Here is a 15,510-nt window from a genome sequence, read left to right on the forward strand (position 1 = left end):
TATGGGATTGTTTTAGAACCCCACTAGAAATAGAAAGAGGAACATAAGATTGACTTTCTGTAGGTGATTTATGCAGTTAATGCCTTCAGACTGTCTTAAAAACTTTAGGTAAAATATTTTAATAAGATTTCATAGTCCTTGTGTGTTTTCTTTTTTGTCTGTTAAGTCCATCAGGAAATGCTTTGGGTTGGAAGGAGCTTAAAGCCCATCCAGTGCCAGCCCTGCCATGGCAGGGACACCTCCCACTGTCCCAGGTGCTCCCAGCCCTGTCCAGCCTGGCCTTGGGCACTGCCAGGGATCCAGGGGCAGCCCCAGCTGCTCTGGGCACCCTGTGCCAGGGCCTGCCCACCCTCACAGGGAACAGTTCCCAATTCCCAATATCCCATCCAGCCCTGCCCTCTGGCACTGGGAGCCATTCCCTGGGCCCTGTCCCTCCATCCCTTGTCCCCAGTCTCTCTCCATCTTTCCTGGAGCCCCTCCAGGCCCTGCAAGGCCACACTGAGGTCCCCCCAAAGCTTCTCCTGTGCAGGTGAACAATCCCAGCTGTCCCAGCCTCTCCTCCCAGCAGAGCTGCTCCATCCCCTGATCCCCCTGGTGCCTCCTCTGGATCTCTGCAGCAGCTCCAGCTCCTGCCTGTGCTGGGCCAGGGCTGGGGCAGCTCTGCAGGTGGGGTCTCACCTGAGCACAGGGGCACAATCCCCCCTGCCCTGCTGCCCACAGTGCTTTGGATGCAGGTAAGAGAGGAAGGACAGAAGTGAGAGAGAATTGAAGTGATAGAGCAAAACTATAGGGTAGAAATTTGAGAGACAACCAGAACAGCCATAGTAAACTTTAAAGGATTTTACTGGAGAGAAATGCTTGAGCTGGAAACTGATAAATGTTGTGCAGAGGACAGGGGCTGGTTCACTTTATTAGAAAAAGAATCCAGGCATTAGAGGATCAAAAGCTGCCCATGCCTGGACAGTGTCCCACAGTTGCAAAAACCCCTAAACTATGATAACAGAATGCTTTTTGGAGTGAAGAAATTCTGACATTCTCCTTGATGCTGGAAAAGCTTCAGCACCAGCCTTTGGCAGCACATCTGAAGGCAGAGGCAGACCAAAGGAGGAGGGTCTGGATCACAAGGAGGCAGCTGAGTGCTGGTTAGAAATACTGACCTATAAAGACAAAAAGCCCATAGAAGGTTAAGGGAAGACATGGTAGCTATTTTCAGATGTATAAAGTTGTCTTGTGCTGGAAAGGGCAGATGCTGCTCACCATACTGGAACAGAGCAACTGGGACTGAACTGAAATGGCAGCAATTGCAGTGAGAACAAGCTCATTCTGCTCTCCAGAAAGACTAAAAGATTGTTACTTGTTTTTATAACCTCTTCTAAAATGATCAGTGGAGTAATGCTTAGTGCTGAGCAGAGGGATGGACCAAATGAATTCTGTCCTATTTCCTTGGCTGTTATTCTAGGAGAGTGATTTATACACAGGGTTTATGATGTTGTTTTCCCCATTCAAGCAGAAGTAATAAAGTAATGAAGGGATAGCAGGTGCAATAGCTCTGAAATAATTGACTGGATAGCAAGAGCTGGCTGGTGATTCAGCAGAGGTGGAGGATTTCCCTCTGCAAAGCAGAAAAACACAGGGCAGAAAGCAGCTCTGCCTCTGTCAGCTCCATGCTCCTGCACTGCCTGCTGAGGGTGAGTTGGCATGAGTCTCACTTGGTGAACAATGATCAAAGAGAGGTGCTGGTCCCCAGGTCAGGTCAAATCCTCTCTTAGTTCAAGGGAGAACTGGATTTTTTGGTGTGCTTCTTGACAACTTCTGCAGAGCCTGCATAGTGTGTGTGTGTGTGTGTTAACAGCCAAAAACTGGGCACTTCCTGAACTTGGGTTTCCCTCTCCATTTGTCACCCTTGAGCTTTACAGAACCAAGGAACCACAGAATATCCTGAGCTGGGAGAGACCACCAGGATCCCCCAGCCCAGCCCCTGTCCCTGCCCAGCCCCCCCAGCAGCCCCAGCCTGGGCATCCCTGGCAGCGCTGCCCAAAGGCTCCTGGAGCTCTGGCAGCCTCGGGGCCGTGCCCATTCCCTGGGGAGCCTGGGCAGTGCCAGCACCCTCTGGGGGAAGAACCTTGCCCTGAGCTCAGCCTGAGCTGCCCTGGCCCAGCCCCAGCCGTGCCCTGGCTCCTGTCCCTGTCCCAGAGCAGAGATGGGAGCTGCCCCCTCATCAGGCTCCAGACAGTTCCTATGAAGGCTGAAAACCCCTTTATTTTAGGAATTAGTGGGAGGACTCCATCCTGCAGACTCTTCCCCAGCCATGCTGTGTTTGTAGGTGATCCAGGAAGGGTTCCAACTCTGGAATGCATTGTAAGGAAACATTACCTGGTGCGTAAGAAAATCGTAGGACGTGGGTGGTGCTTGCCAGTGAGAACTGTGTGAAATGAGGGAAATCGTGCTCTGTTAGTCCAGGCAGTCATTCCAGTTCCTTGAGCTGAGATGTACAATCTGGAGAAATGCAATGGCTGATGCCTGGGGGAGATCCATGTGACTGCCTTCTGGTTTGTCTCCTGGAGAGCTGCTTTGGTCCTGGGAGAGACAGGAGCTGATCTGCTGGGATCTTCCAAGTGACCCACCATAGCTCAGGTTATTCTGAGGGCTGAAACAGATGGGTGAATGTGGGGAGCCTGACCTCAGTTATAAATAACAGCCAAAACTCCAGATTATGTGCCCAGAAACGACAGATGTTGATTTCTAGATCCTGCTCAGTCTGCAGAAGTCAAGCTTACATCGTGTGGCTTCTCAGGAAAGCATCTCAACCTTGATTCACTCTGGATGTGGCATCCTAGACATTCCCAATGGAAAGTGGTCCATGGTGCCAAACTTAACGCTTCTGTCCACCCTGGTTCCCCCAGCTCTCCTGCACAGCCCTCAGGGTTCTCTGCCAGCCAGAGCATTTGCTCCCTGACAGCCTCTGCGCTCATTTCTGGTGCTGTTCAAAGCTCTCCAGCCTTGCAGGAGTGGAAAGGAATTGATTCTTTCTATTTTCATCCCTGCCTTCAGTTCTGGAAAGTAGGACAGGGAACCAGCTCACGATTCCTGGCACCACAAAGCAGCGTCGAGGCAGCAGCGAGAGCACAAAAACCTGTGAGCAGATCACAGAGATGTTCCAGCACTGCTGCAGAGCTGGGATCACATTTCCTAGATTAGCTTTGACTCTTTTGAGCTGAGTTAGTTTTTAGAATTCTAACTTGGAATTTAGACCTGCTGGTTGCTGAGAATCTGCTTGGGAGCTGTGGGGGCTGAACTGTGAGACAACCTTTGGCGTGCTGGAAACGCGTGCTGAGAAATAGAAAGAGTTTTTCTGCATCTTTCTTTTAATTCTCTGAGTCTGCCCTTGGGCTTTAAATATATTCAGAACCTGTCATCCATCTCCAAGTGGAGTTCTGCTATCTTCATAGGAGTATTTGAGCCAGAGCCTCTCTGAAGTGGCTGGAGCCTTCCCCAGGGTTATCTGCCTTACAAAGGGAGCTCTGTAATGTGCCCTCTTTTCAAAGTGCTGCCCACAAGAACTGGGCAGATTCTGCATCATGGCTTAGCCTTGATGTGGCACTGGGGGATAGGTCAGGAGAGGCTGTGCTTCTGGATTTTTCTGTATTTGTTGTCCTGGCCCATTCCAGTAAGTGTTCCTCGACTGTAAGAGGAGTGGATGTGAAAAGGAGAGAAGGAATTCAGTGGGAGCACCGTGGTCACTGAGTGAGGCTGGCAGGAGGGGGGATTTAATCAGCACCGGTGCCAGAATGACATTTTTTCTTCAAGACACGATTGATCCCAAGCATTAGAAGCTCAAACAGCCCCAGGATAAAGCTTCAGTTCCTCTGTGGGCTTCAGCAGCATTTGAAAAGGTGCCAGGAATTGTTGTGAGGGAGCATTGAGGATTTGCTTTGTCACAGGCTGATCAAACGTCAAAGTTTCAATCAGAGACCCCTTGCTAAGCTCCCTGATTCCAGGACAAGCCAGTGTTTGTCTGATCTGGGGCCATGTGAAACTTCAATAAGACCCTGGGTTTATTCAAGCTGAGGATCTAATTTACCTCTCCTCCTCCCTTGTCCCTTAGAAAAGGCCCTTAAGAAAGCTGGTCAAGGATAGATAATCTCAGCTCCTGGTAAGAGCTTCCCAGAAGCTGTTCTGTGGATTTGTGTAGGTAAAAATGGCTGTTTGCACTATTTGACTCCAGTTGTTCTTATTTGTAGAACAGAAAACTCTTGGCAGGCCTGTTTTTCATGGCAGCTCATCCATAGGGTCTCTGTGTGGCACAAAACCCTTTTACAGATTTTTTAACTAAATCACGCCTGGATGTGAAGCTCTGCAGTACCCTGCTGTGGAGGCACCAATAGATTGTTATTGAACATATTTAATTTCTCTCTGGTGACCAATGACCTGTGTCAAGGGAGGATTAGGTTAAAATGAGGAAAAGGCTCTTCCCCCAGAGGGTGCTGGCACTGCCCAGGCTGCCCAGGGAATGGGCACGGCCCCGAGGCTGCCAGAGCTCCAGGAGCCTTTGGGCAGCGCTGCCAGGGATGCCCAGGCTGGGGCTGCTGGGGGGTCTGGGCAGGGACAGGGGCTGGGCTGGAGGATCCTGGTGGGTCCCTCCCAGCTTAGGAGGTTCTCAGAGTATTCTGTGATTGCAGTTTGGGGGTGACTGAAGTTTTAAAAGCTGAGCTAGGAAGCATCTTAATGTTAGACCTCAAAGGCACTGGAGAGTCCACAGCTCCCATCCAAGGCTCCTGTTCCCTGCAGCATCCTGGTCTGTTGGGTCTGGATGAGGGTGGAGGATCCAAAGAGGAAAACCCCATTCAGTTTGTAGGGCTGCACACATCCCTTGGCTGTGCAGGACTGACACAGCCATTGCAGGTTCATTCCTCCAGCCAAGGCTGCTGTCCTGGCCCAGGAGCCTGCAGGAGATAATGGGAGGAACCTGCCAGGGCTGGGGAGGCTTCCTGGGGCCTGGCCCTTGGCTTCCTTGCACAGGAGCTTTGATTTGAAATCACAGACAGTAAAAGCTGAACCCTGGAGCAGGGAAGGGCTCAGGTGATGAATAGTTTGGGGTTTGTATGTTTTCTTCTTACCTATGCTTTAATGTATTTCTTCTGTTGTAACTAAAAGGGATTTGTAGTACACAAGACCTCACATCAGTGATTTGTGGCTGTGAATTTGGATATTGGTGTTGAATTTGTGAAATTTCCCCCTGATTTAGAATCCCAGAGTGGTCCAGGTTGGAGGAGACCTTAAAGCCCATCCAGTGCCAGCCCTGCCATGGCAGGGACACCTCCCACTGTCCCAGGCTGCTCCCAGCCCTGTCCAGCCTGGCCTTGGGCACTGCCAGGGATCCAGGGGCAGCCCCAGCTGCTCTGGGCACCCTGTGCCAGGGCCTGCCCACCCTGCCAGGGAACAATTCCTAATTCCCAATATCCCACCCATGCCTGCCCTCTGGCACTGGGAGCCATTCCCTGGGTCCTGTGCCTCCAAGCCCTTATAAACAATCTTTCTCCATGTTTCTTATAGGCCCCCTTCATGTATAGTTTTTCTAAATGAAGAGTTACCTATGATGGAGAAAGCTTTGTTTGGATTAGTTGTTGTCTATCAGCAGATAATTCAATTTGCCAGGCCATCCCAAAGTATTCACATCCCACAGTATTCACAGATTGAAATAAATGTCCACAGGAAAATATTTTCCAACTGAATTCTCATGAAAATCACTTTCAAAAGAGCTTTTTGTAAATGAACTCTTGAGTTTCACAGTTGAATAGGAACAAAAGCTTTAACCAGAACCCAGCCTTGGAAGATTAGCAGGGGTAGGTAATAGTTTGAAATATTTAAAGGGATTATAGGAGATACAGCACTGTAGAGTGACTGTAACCTCTTGGTGAGGGAATTGCAGTGGCTGTGGAGGAAGTGGTGCTCTGATAACACCTCAGACCCAGGATGGATGGAGCACTCAGCTCTGTGCTGCACCAGCAGTAGCAGAGCTGAGATCCTGCCTGGCTACATCCTGCTCTTGAAACAGGAATTAATCTTCCTAAAGAAAGGAAATGCAGCCCCTTGGGATGTGGTGTTTGGGCCTTGCCCTGCCATGAATGCAGAGGCTGCAGGTCTATGGAGTAATTGAACATTAATTAAGCACAGGGAATATTAATGGTTTCCCAGAAGCTGCTCTGTAGCAGGTGGAGGAACAGACTGTCACAGTGGACAGGAGAGGTTTGGGGTGCTGGGAGAGCCTGAGTGGGTCTCACTGGGATGGAGTTGATCCAGAAACAGCCAGGAAGGTGAGATGTTTGTAGGTAGGTGAGGGGGTGAGTGGTGAGCTGGGTGGGAGAGGTGGAATTGTTCTGGGGGAACTGCTCTCCAACCCTGTTTGAGAAACAGAAACTCTGTCCTGATTTGCCCTGCACAAAAATGTCCATCTGCAAAGGGGAGTGGGTGGCAGGAGGAGGAGGAGAAATGGTCATTTCCCTTGGAAAGTGCCTCACCTGAACATCCTGCCCTGGGCCAGGGTGATGAAGTGACATCTGCAGTGGTGTCTGTGGGAGCTGGAGGGGTTTGGGGCTTTTGGAGAACAGCACTGATGCACCTGCAGCCCCAAGCAGCTTTTGAAATGGAGATTTACTCCTGTTTTTTAGACCTGTAAGGTCAGATTTTGTTCTTCTGGCCTGAAAACTCTTGCATAAGCTCAGGAGAGTAGGGTTTGTGTGCTTTGGGGATATTTTTGATGGTGAACTCAGTCACCTCCCTGACCTGGGCAGACCCCACAACTCCAGACTCACTCCATGAGCCTCTGTAGTGCCTCTTTAGGTGCTCTATGACCTTCCTGAGTCACCTCCCAGCCTGGGCAGGGAGCAGGGGGTGGGAAGCTGTGTTCCCTGGCAGTTTGGGAAGCTCTGAGCAGACCTGTCCTGGCAGCCAAGTGTCCAACCCACAGCTCTGCTGCTCGTTGCTGTGATTAACTGTGATTAACTGAGCTGGCTGCACTCAGTGCTACTGCTGTTCCTAATCATGAGCAAGGATTAATTCCCCTTCCTCACCAACTGAACCAAGCTCAGCTCCATCCCCAGCATGAGGGGTCCAAAAGCTGCGCTTGCTTTACTACAGGCAATTAATGATCCTCGCCTCATTTAGGAACCTGCTGGTGTTGTTTGATCTGTCTGGGCTCTGACTCGCTGCCTTCTTGCAGATTTTTCTTCAAGCCTTAAATTGAAGCTGCCTGGTCCTGTGCCAGCAGGAGGGGTGTTTGCAGGGCTGGGTGCTGAAGAGGCTGTAAAATCCAGGATGTGCCGTAGGGTGAGCACAGCAGACACTTACGACCAGGAAGGCTGTCTAGCCCTGGGTGATGGTGAAAATGAGAGAATTCGAATTGTGCAGATGTCTGGGAAGTTCTGGGCTCTTCTGGCACTGGGATTGAGAAAGGCTGGTGTTCCCATGGGGAAGGGGGCAGAAGGCTCTGGGAGGAGCAGTGCCCAGGCTGTCCCTGGCTCAGGAGTGTGGGGCAGTGCTGGGGGCTGCACCCTCAGAGGAGGGAAACTCTCTGAGTTCTCCAGGTCACTCCAGTTCCTGACTACCCCACTGCCAAATCCAAGAGCTTCCCTTGAATTGTTAAGGTTGGAAAAGTCCCCAAGATCATCAAGTTCAACCGTTCCTCCAGTGCCACCGTGGTCACCACTAACCCATGTCCCCATGTGCCACATCCACACTTCAGGGATGGTGACTCCACCAGTGCCAGTGCTTGACCTCCCTTGCAGTGAAGGTTTTCCTAATATCCACCTAAACTTCTCTGGCACAGCTTGAGGCTGTTCCCTCATGTCCTGTCACTTCTTACCTGGGAGAAGAGACTCAGCCTCACCTTGAATTTCCTACAAAGTGCAGCTGGACAGGAGGGATTTGGGATTGCTGAGTCACAGCCCAGATTCTGCACCGAGGTACCCACCCTATACCTGCCCTTTGCCTCCATCTCCTCCAGACAATTGCTTGGAGTAATTGTTTCCCTTCAATCTCTGGCATTCTGCTCCTAGCCCAAGGGCTGATTCCTGCTTGTTCCTCATTGTCCCTGCCCAAGCCATCCCTGTCCTTTCCCAGATCCCTTGGCTTCCTTGTTGTCTCTTGGGCTGCACTGAGCTGTGCTGCTCCTTCCCGTGCCCTGCTGCTGCGTGGGAGTGAGAATAAAGGGGCTTGGAAACCTGAAGGATGAATTTTTCCTGCGATTTTCAGTTCTCCCCAGCTGCCCTGAATTTGGGGAGAGCTGCTCTGCTGCCCTGCACACTGAGGGCTGCGGGTCGATCAGGTCAGGTCTGCTGTCGATGGAGGGATGTGATTTGTATTGAATTCTCCCTCACAAGGATGGACAAGTCCCTTTTAGAGGAAAACATTGCCTTTTTGTGAGAGGATATCTGGTGTATGTAATATAAAACTCTGTGGAAATTTCAGTTCTGAGCTTGGATCCCAAATTGATGTTCCTTGGACGTTGCCATGACTGCGACAGAGTGACTCATCCTGTTCTGGGGAGCAGCTTTGCTTGTTGTACAAAGTCACCAGGGAAATAATTTTCCCTATCTATACATACCAAGGCTGTAAGGTTTGCTCCAGCAAACAAGACAAATAATATTTCCCAGTAATAGGAGCAGCCAACTGGAAAATGAGACCAATAGGTTCTATTCTTAGTTCCATCATTAACCTTGGACATATTTTGTAACTTAGCTGGAGCTCTCCTTAGCTGCTTGTAAAGCAGAAAAAGTTATAAATATAGGAGATGGTTTTAGTAAGTAATTAAAATTCTGATGCTTAAGTGCTTCAGAAGTGTAAGATGTTCACGGCACCTCCCAAAACTGCTGAAGGAAAGTCCTGCTGGTGTGCTGCAGGTTTAGGTGAAGCCTGTGAGCTGGGTATAGCAAATGTGCTCTGGGGACCGATTATCTCCTTTAGCAAGGGCCATCAGTCTCTATTTTTGTGAAGAATTCCCTGTTTCCCTGAATTCTCCCCATGGCTGGGTTAGTTTTCTATAGCCACTGTGGCACCTTTGGGGAATCCCAGAGCCTTGGAACTTGGTGGTGTTGAGTTGTGTGGTTGGGTGACCATCAGATTCTGTTGTGTTTTGGACAAAGGGAAGCATTTTGGATCCTGTCTGAGATTCCAGGACAAGGCAGTATGCTGGAGCTTTCCCGCTGTCCTCCCCACATGGGTGGCAGTGGGCACGGGCACTGTGCCTGCTCCTGGGCAAGGAAGAGGCACTTCAGGGGTTTGTCCTGGTCACTGAGGAGATGTTGATGTGGCATCTTCACCAACTTGCAGTCATGGCTATGGGGCAGAACTGGCACAGGGTGCCCAGAGCAGCTGGGGCTGCCCCTGGATCCCTGGCAGTGCCCAAGGCCAGGCTGGACAGGGCTGGGAGCACCTGGGACAGTGGGAGGTGTCCCTGCTCCCTGCAGGGGTTGAAGTGGGTGGGCTTCAAGGTCTTTTCCACCCCAAGCCATGCCATGAAATCCCTGAAATAACCTTGGTAACTCTTTTTCTGTGCTCCACCACAAGTCACCCTTGGGCTGGAAGTCTCTGTTTGCTCTTCCCCCTTTTCCCATAGAGGACTTAAAAAGCACCAGTGCTTTATCCACAGCATTTCACGGTGCAGGGGAATTTGCTGCATTAGATTTAGTTTGTAAGGCAGGATGTGTAAATGACTCAGGTGGGCATCCTGACCTGTCTTGATGCCTGCATGGCCCTTGATGTGAAAGCTGCATCCCCAAGTGCCTGTTTCTGTGGGAGCAGGGTGTGTTTATCCAGGATCCCAGGTAACCTGGCTGCTGCTTGTTTTGCTTGTTGACCTTGGAGAACTTCTGTTGTGGCAGTTGTGTTGGGGTTTTTTCATGTCCTCCTGAGCTATTTTGACCTAGAGTTATTTGTCTGGGGGGGATGTTTAATGATTGCTCTATTAATCCTTAATGCATTTAAATAACTCTTTTCCTTATTTGGTAAAACATCTGTGTAGAGCTTTCAGAATAAATGCTGCATTTTCTGTGTCTGTCACTTCTTGATATTGCAAGGATTAGTCTTCTGCTATCCCACTTGTCAGGAATTATTGATTGGTCATATTGGAGAGAGGCTTGTCAGTTTGGAGATACATTTAGCTATTGGAATATTAGTTTATATTTATGTGAGTCCTGCTGGAAAAACAGCTGGGAGCACATCTGTGTCTTCAAACATGAATTACCAGGCAAACATGATTTGAGGGGGAAGGCAATTTCTTAGGTAGTTTGTTTTGATTCTGCAGGTGTTTGGGGGGTGTATTTATTCCCCTTTTTCCCCCCAAATATTTCAAATTGGCTGTTGTAAACCATTCACCAGGATTGGGGAAGGGTCTGTTTGAACACAGGCTTGGACCTTTTTGAGTCTTTAGCACCTACAAAAGGTGCAGCACCCACTGAGCCCTGAGAGTACTTCGAGGGGCAGGTGCACTGCAGAGAGAAATGAGGAGAGCTGGAAATGCAATTTGACATGTTTCCCCAAATAATCTTTTTTTTTCCCCAAAGCAAGTTAAAACCTGCCTTTTCCGGGGTTGCTTTGTTTTCTTGTTTTTCCAAATTAAAGTAAAACAAGGTAGGAGAAACCAAGACAAATGACCAATCACCACACATTACAGCCAGGAAAGAAGCTGCAGCTGCAAACCCTTGACTCTGTGTGCCTCAACTTGAGGGAACATCTTAAAAAAGTTTGGAAATCTCCATGTGGATGCTCTACTTTCAGTACATTCTGCCTGAATATTTCTTTTTTTTCCCCTTTCTCTCCCAGGTTGTGACCAGACTTATTCACTTGCTGGGAGAGAAGATCCTTGGCAGTCTGCAGCAGGGAGGTGAGACTCATTCCTGGACTATTCCCATTGATGCTGGGACTTCCTTGGAGCCAGACTTGAATCCTTAAAATTGGAAACAGGCAGTGCATGCTTGGAAAGGAAATGCATTGCTAAATTTCAGCCTGGAGAGGAGAAGTCTCCAGGGAGAGCTCAGAGCCCCTTGCAGGGCCTGGAGGGGCTCCAGGAGAGCTGGAGAGGGACTGGGGATAAGGGATGGAGGACAGGACACAGGGAATGGCTCCCACTGCCAGAGGGCAGGGCTGGATGGGATATTGGGAATTAGGAATTGTTCCCTGTGAGGGTGGGCAGGCCCTGGCACAGGGTGCCCAGAGCAGCTGGGGCTGCCCCTGGATCCCTGGCAGTGCCCAAGGCCAGGCTGGACAGGGCTGGGAGCACCTGGGACAGTGGGAGGTGTCCCTGCCATGGCAGGGCTGGCACTGGATGGGCTTTAAGGTCCCTTCCAACACAAACCAGTCTGGATTCTGTGGTCTGTTACAGCTGCAGGTGCACGTGGATGGTGATTTCATTGTATCTGTGTACACATGATGGTTTTGGCAGAGCATGGCTAACTGGGTGTAGGAATGAAATAATTTGCAATTGAGATCCAGAAGTGTTGCTGCCTGTGTGCAGTGAAATTTCCCTGGAATTTCTTGCAAGAGCAATGTGAAGGGAGCATTGGAAATAGCAGCTGTAATGGGCTGGAATCAGAGCACCGTGCTGAGCAGCAGCAGCACAGACTGATTTCAAGTGTCTGGATTTGCAGTATTTTAATGAATTGTCTGGGAGGAAATGGCCTGCCATGGGTTGCTTCTGCAGCTTTGTGTTTGTGGCAGCACCAACACAAAGTCTCTTTACTGACTGAAGGGAGTAGGAGGGAATTCTCCCAATTTTCTTGAGCAGCATTTGAAAGCAAACAGATGCCTGTTAACTGCTGGGGGTGTTGTGGGGCTCTTTGATGCTGAGGATTGTTTGGGTTTTGTTTGGTTGGGGGGGGGTTAATTCCTTCAGTTGCTGGTTTTGCCAAATTCCAAGGAGACTGGAAATGAAGGTCACCCACTTTCCTGTTTCAGAGCAGTCTGGGGAAGGGAATCTGCTCTTTCTTCACCTGCTCAGCTTTCCGGGCACAGCCACTTGTGCACAAATGCCTGGTGATAATTGTACTTAAACTTCTGTGCCTGCTGAAATGCCTCTCTGTCCCAGGGCAGAGCCTGCACTGCCTGGGAAACAGGGCAAAATGGGGGAAACAGAAAGTGGGAGGAAAATTAGTGAGAAAAACAGGAGTTCAATCAGAGAATCACCATTGAAGTTCTGAGCAGGGAAGGGCCTGTGAAGATGAAGGGGTTGAGCTGTGATGTGAAGCCTGTTTAAACCTACAGATATCTTCTTGAAGATCACCAGAAGGAGGGGGAAAACTATTTAATGTTCTGTGCAGAGCTGTTTTAGAAGATTTGAATTTAATAACTCAATTGCTGAATATATATTTTTTTAAAGTTTATCTGATATTTCTTTGTGCCCTGCAGTGGTCTGTCACTCTGGCATTGAGCCTTTGAATGGGTTTGCACAGGGGATATCAAGTATTTCCACATGCTCAGCTCAAGAATTCACCTTGATGGTACACGTTAGGCCTTTGCTGGGTGAAATGAGATAAGCAGGATGTGAAATCCCAACGTGAATTCAATTTTTTTTTTGTGTGTTCTCAGAGCTGAGTTGACAGGCATTAGCAGCAGAATGAGATTTTCTGAGAAGGCTCAGCTAAAGAGAAAAAAGAGTATCATCAGAACAAGAACAGTTTGTAGAACATGGACCTTTACCAGCTCTAAGCTGTCTGGGAAGATCTTGATCTTCCTTACATGCACTGCAGATTTCTCTCAAAAACTGCTTTTCCTCTGCCCTTACTCACCAAATTATATCAAAGATAGTTCCCAGGTACATTGCAGCTACTTCAGAGGTTCCATATTTTAATACTCCTAAGCCCTTATCTGTAAAGCTCTGCATCTTGCAGAGAAGGGAGAACAGGTAGAGATGCACATTTTCTATAGGAGCTGTGTTGAAAACAGGTATTTCCTTCCTTGCTTAGGAATACCATAAGAAAAGGATTGTTAAGTTTTGGAAAATTTTGGAATATTTTAATACTGCACAACAGGTTTGGAGGTTTTGTTAGTTAAGCTAATTCCTCTTATGGAATCAGTTCCAAAGTTGTGGTAAAGGGATTTTAAGTGCTTTTTTTAATCCTTGTCTTCCTGGGTCAGGTAGATCCATGTTTCATTTAACATATTCCTGGCATATTTTTAACATTGCCTGACTTCAACCCACACATGCTGTACCAGCAACTGAAAATGATGGAAACTGATCTTCATCCTTGTAAAATGAAAGATGTGGGAACTCTGCTCTCACATGCTGTGGAGGTTTGTGTTCCATTTCTGTGACATTGAGCAGCTCGGTGACACAGTGACACTTTCCCTCCTGCCTGCAGGTGACATTCCACGTTTAGCAGCCTGGCTGACTGATGGCAGGTGTTTTCTCTGTGAACAGGTCATCCTCTGGGACTGCACAGCTCCAGCAGCAAGTGGGATGCAGGGAATCCTGCCAGCAACCTGTCCACGGTGGCGATCATGCCGGTGTCCGAGGAGGTGCCGCTGACAGCCTTCACCCTGGAGCTCAAGCACGCCCTCAGTGCTGTGGGTGAGTGTTCCCTGGTGGCATCACAGCAAACAAACCCTGCTGGCCACTTCAGAGTGCCATGGGGGTCACAGTGGCAGAAGAAGCCAGTGGTGCATGAGCTCTTTAACCTTCTGAAGTCTGTATTTATGTGCAATTTATGGTGGTGGCTTGTGACAGTGAGAACTGCTGGCACTTGTCACAGGGAGGTCCATGCTGTGTTAGGGGGTAGCAGTACCTGGGGAGGGTCACAAGGCTGGAGAGGAGGTTCTGGAGAGAATCCTGTGGCCTTATAAAAAGGAGGGAGAGGGAATTTTTATATGGCCAGGTCCCTACAGGATGGTGGGGAATGGTTATAAACTTGGGGCAGGATTAGGTCAGATTAGGGAGAAATTCTTGTGAGGGTGGGGAGGCCCTGGCACACGTTGCCCAGAGAAGCTGGGACTGCCCCTGGATCCCTGGAAGTGTCCAAGGCCAGGCTGTAACAACCTGGGACAGTGGAAGGTGTCCTTAAAGGTAATCTTTAAAGTAATTTCCAACCCAAACCATTCTGTGATTCTGCAGCAGTGGTTAGGATCAGCCTTTTCCATGCTTCTTGCTTCTCTATTCCCATCCTTAACATGCATTTAATTATAGTGGAAAACTTTTTTGTCTCAATGACTTGGAAATACTCACCAGCCTCTCTGCCCTTGTCTTGGCTGCCCTCAGCTGCCCACAGTCACTCCAGGAGACACATCCCACACCAGGGCACCGTTCCCATGGCACCTGAGGGTCTGGTTCTGTCCAGCTCATGGGTGAGAGTGTTCCCGGCCTCCTCATCTGAAAAGCTTCATCCAGCAAAGGGTTTCTTAACAGTTTTCTTGCATTGTGGTTGTACATGAGTGGTAAGGATAAGACTTGGTGGAAGAGGCTCGTGGGGGAGATCCAGACTGGCACTGGAAATCCGAAGTTTAGTCTGAAATCATTGTCTCATTTGTTGCCAGCTTGTTTGTCTGTCTCATGCCCACAAAACCATGTGTTCAGCTCATGGCTGAGTCATTAATTCCTTTATCCATGGGTGAAGTTGCTTATGCACGTTCCAGTTCCTCACAAAATTCATGCATTTAATTCAGAATTCATTTTGTGTTCATTAGTGGTGTTTGACATTTCCTGAACATCCTCTTTTCATCCTCAAATGCTGTTATATATCTCTTGAGTGAATCTCCTGTAGTCCTTTGAGAAATTATTAGTCTGCTCTCTCATGGCTTATTTAAAAGTACAGGTTATGTGGTGCTTGAGGTGGAACCACTTACATTTATTGGTAATTTTCTTTCTGACTTTTAGTGTCTGGAGCTGACACTCCTGTTTGTGCTTAAAAATCTTCTGGGTGAACAGGCAGAGGAAGAAGCCAGTGGTGCATGAGCTCTTTAACCTTCTGAAGTCTGAATTTATGTGCAACTTAGGGTGGAGACTTGTTACAATGAGAACTAATTTGTGGGTGTTTGAAGATTCCTCTTATTTTGGAGATGGCAGAAAAATGTTAAATCCATAATGGAGCTGTATTGCTAATGGGGACTCCTTAGGGATCATTGCCAGCTTGTTTTGATGTGTGACAACACTAAGAGCCTGTAAATAAAACAAACAGAAACTTAAGTAGGTAGATGGACTGTTCAGAATAAAAACACCCATTTGGGCTGAAAGCAGCAGGCAGGTGCCCAAGGGGGGTTTGGGGGGGTCACTCGGCCTTTCCTCCCTCACCCTTTTCAGTTCCTCCCTTGCTGACGCCTGTGCCGTGCTTGGCAGCTCGAGATGGTTCTGTACACCCTTGGCACCTGAAGTTGTTGCCAAAAGGGAGCAGACGGCTGCAGTGGGAAGAGGAAAGTGTTGTGGGCAAACACAGGAGCCATCTGGTCCCAAACACCGCTGGCACAGGAGCGCCCGGGCCCCGCACCAGGCCCCGCAGCCCCCGCAGCCCCCGCAGCCCCCGCAGCCCT

General features: G+C 49.1%; 1 protein-coding gene across 2 annotated transcripts in view; it reads left to right on the forward strand.

Moving 5' to 3' along the window:
* PNPLA7 (patatin like phospholipase domain containing 7) overlaps window positions 1-15,510 on the forward strand; it is a 134,105-nt gene that overhangs the window by 58,800 nt on the left and 59,795 nt on the right. For both annotated transcript variants that reach the window (XM_036394025.2, XM_036394027.2), the window contains exons 21-22: window positions 10,819-10,879; window positions 13,412-13,561. In XM_036394025.2, coding sequence (XP_036249918.1) covers window positions 10,819-10,879; window positions 13,412-13,561 — 211 coding nt within the window. The remainder of the gene's footprint in view (window positions 1-10,818; window positions 10,880-13,411; window positions 13,562-15,510) is intronic.

Source organism: Molothrus ater, chromosome 20, assembly GCF_012460135.2.
Source record: "Molothrus ater isolate BHLD 08-10-18 breed brown headed cowbird chromosome 20, BPBGC_Mater_1.1, whole genome shotgun sequence".
Lineage (NCBI taxonomy): Eukaryota > Metazoa > Chordata > Aves > Passeriformes > Icteridae > Molothrus > Molothrus ater.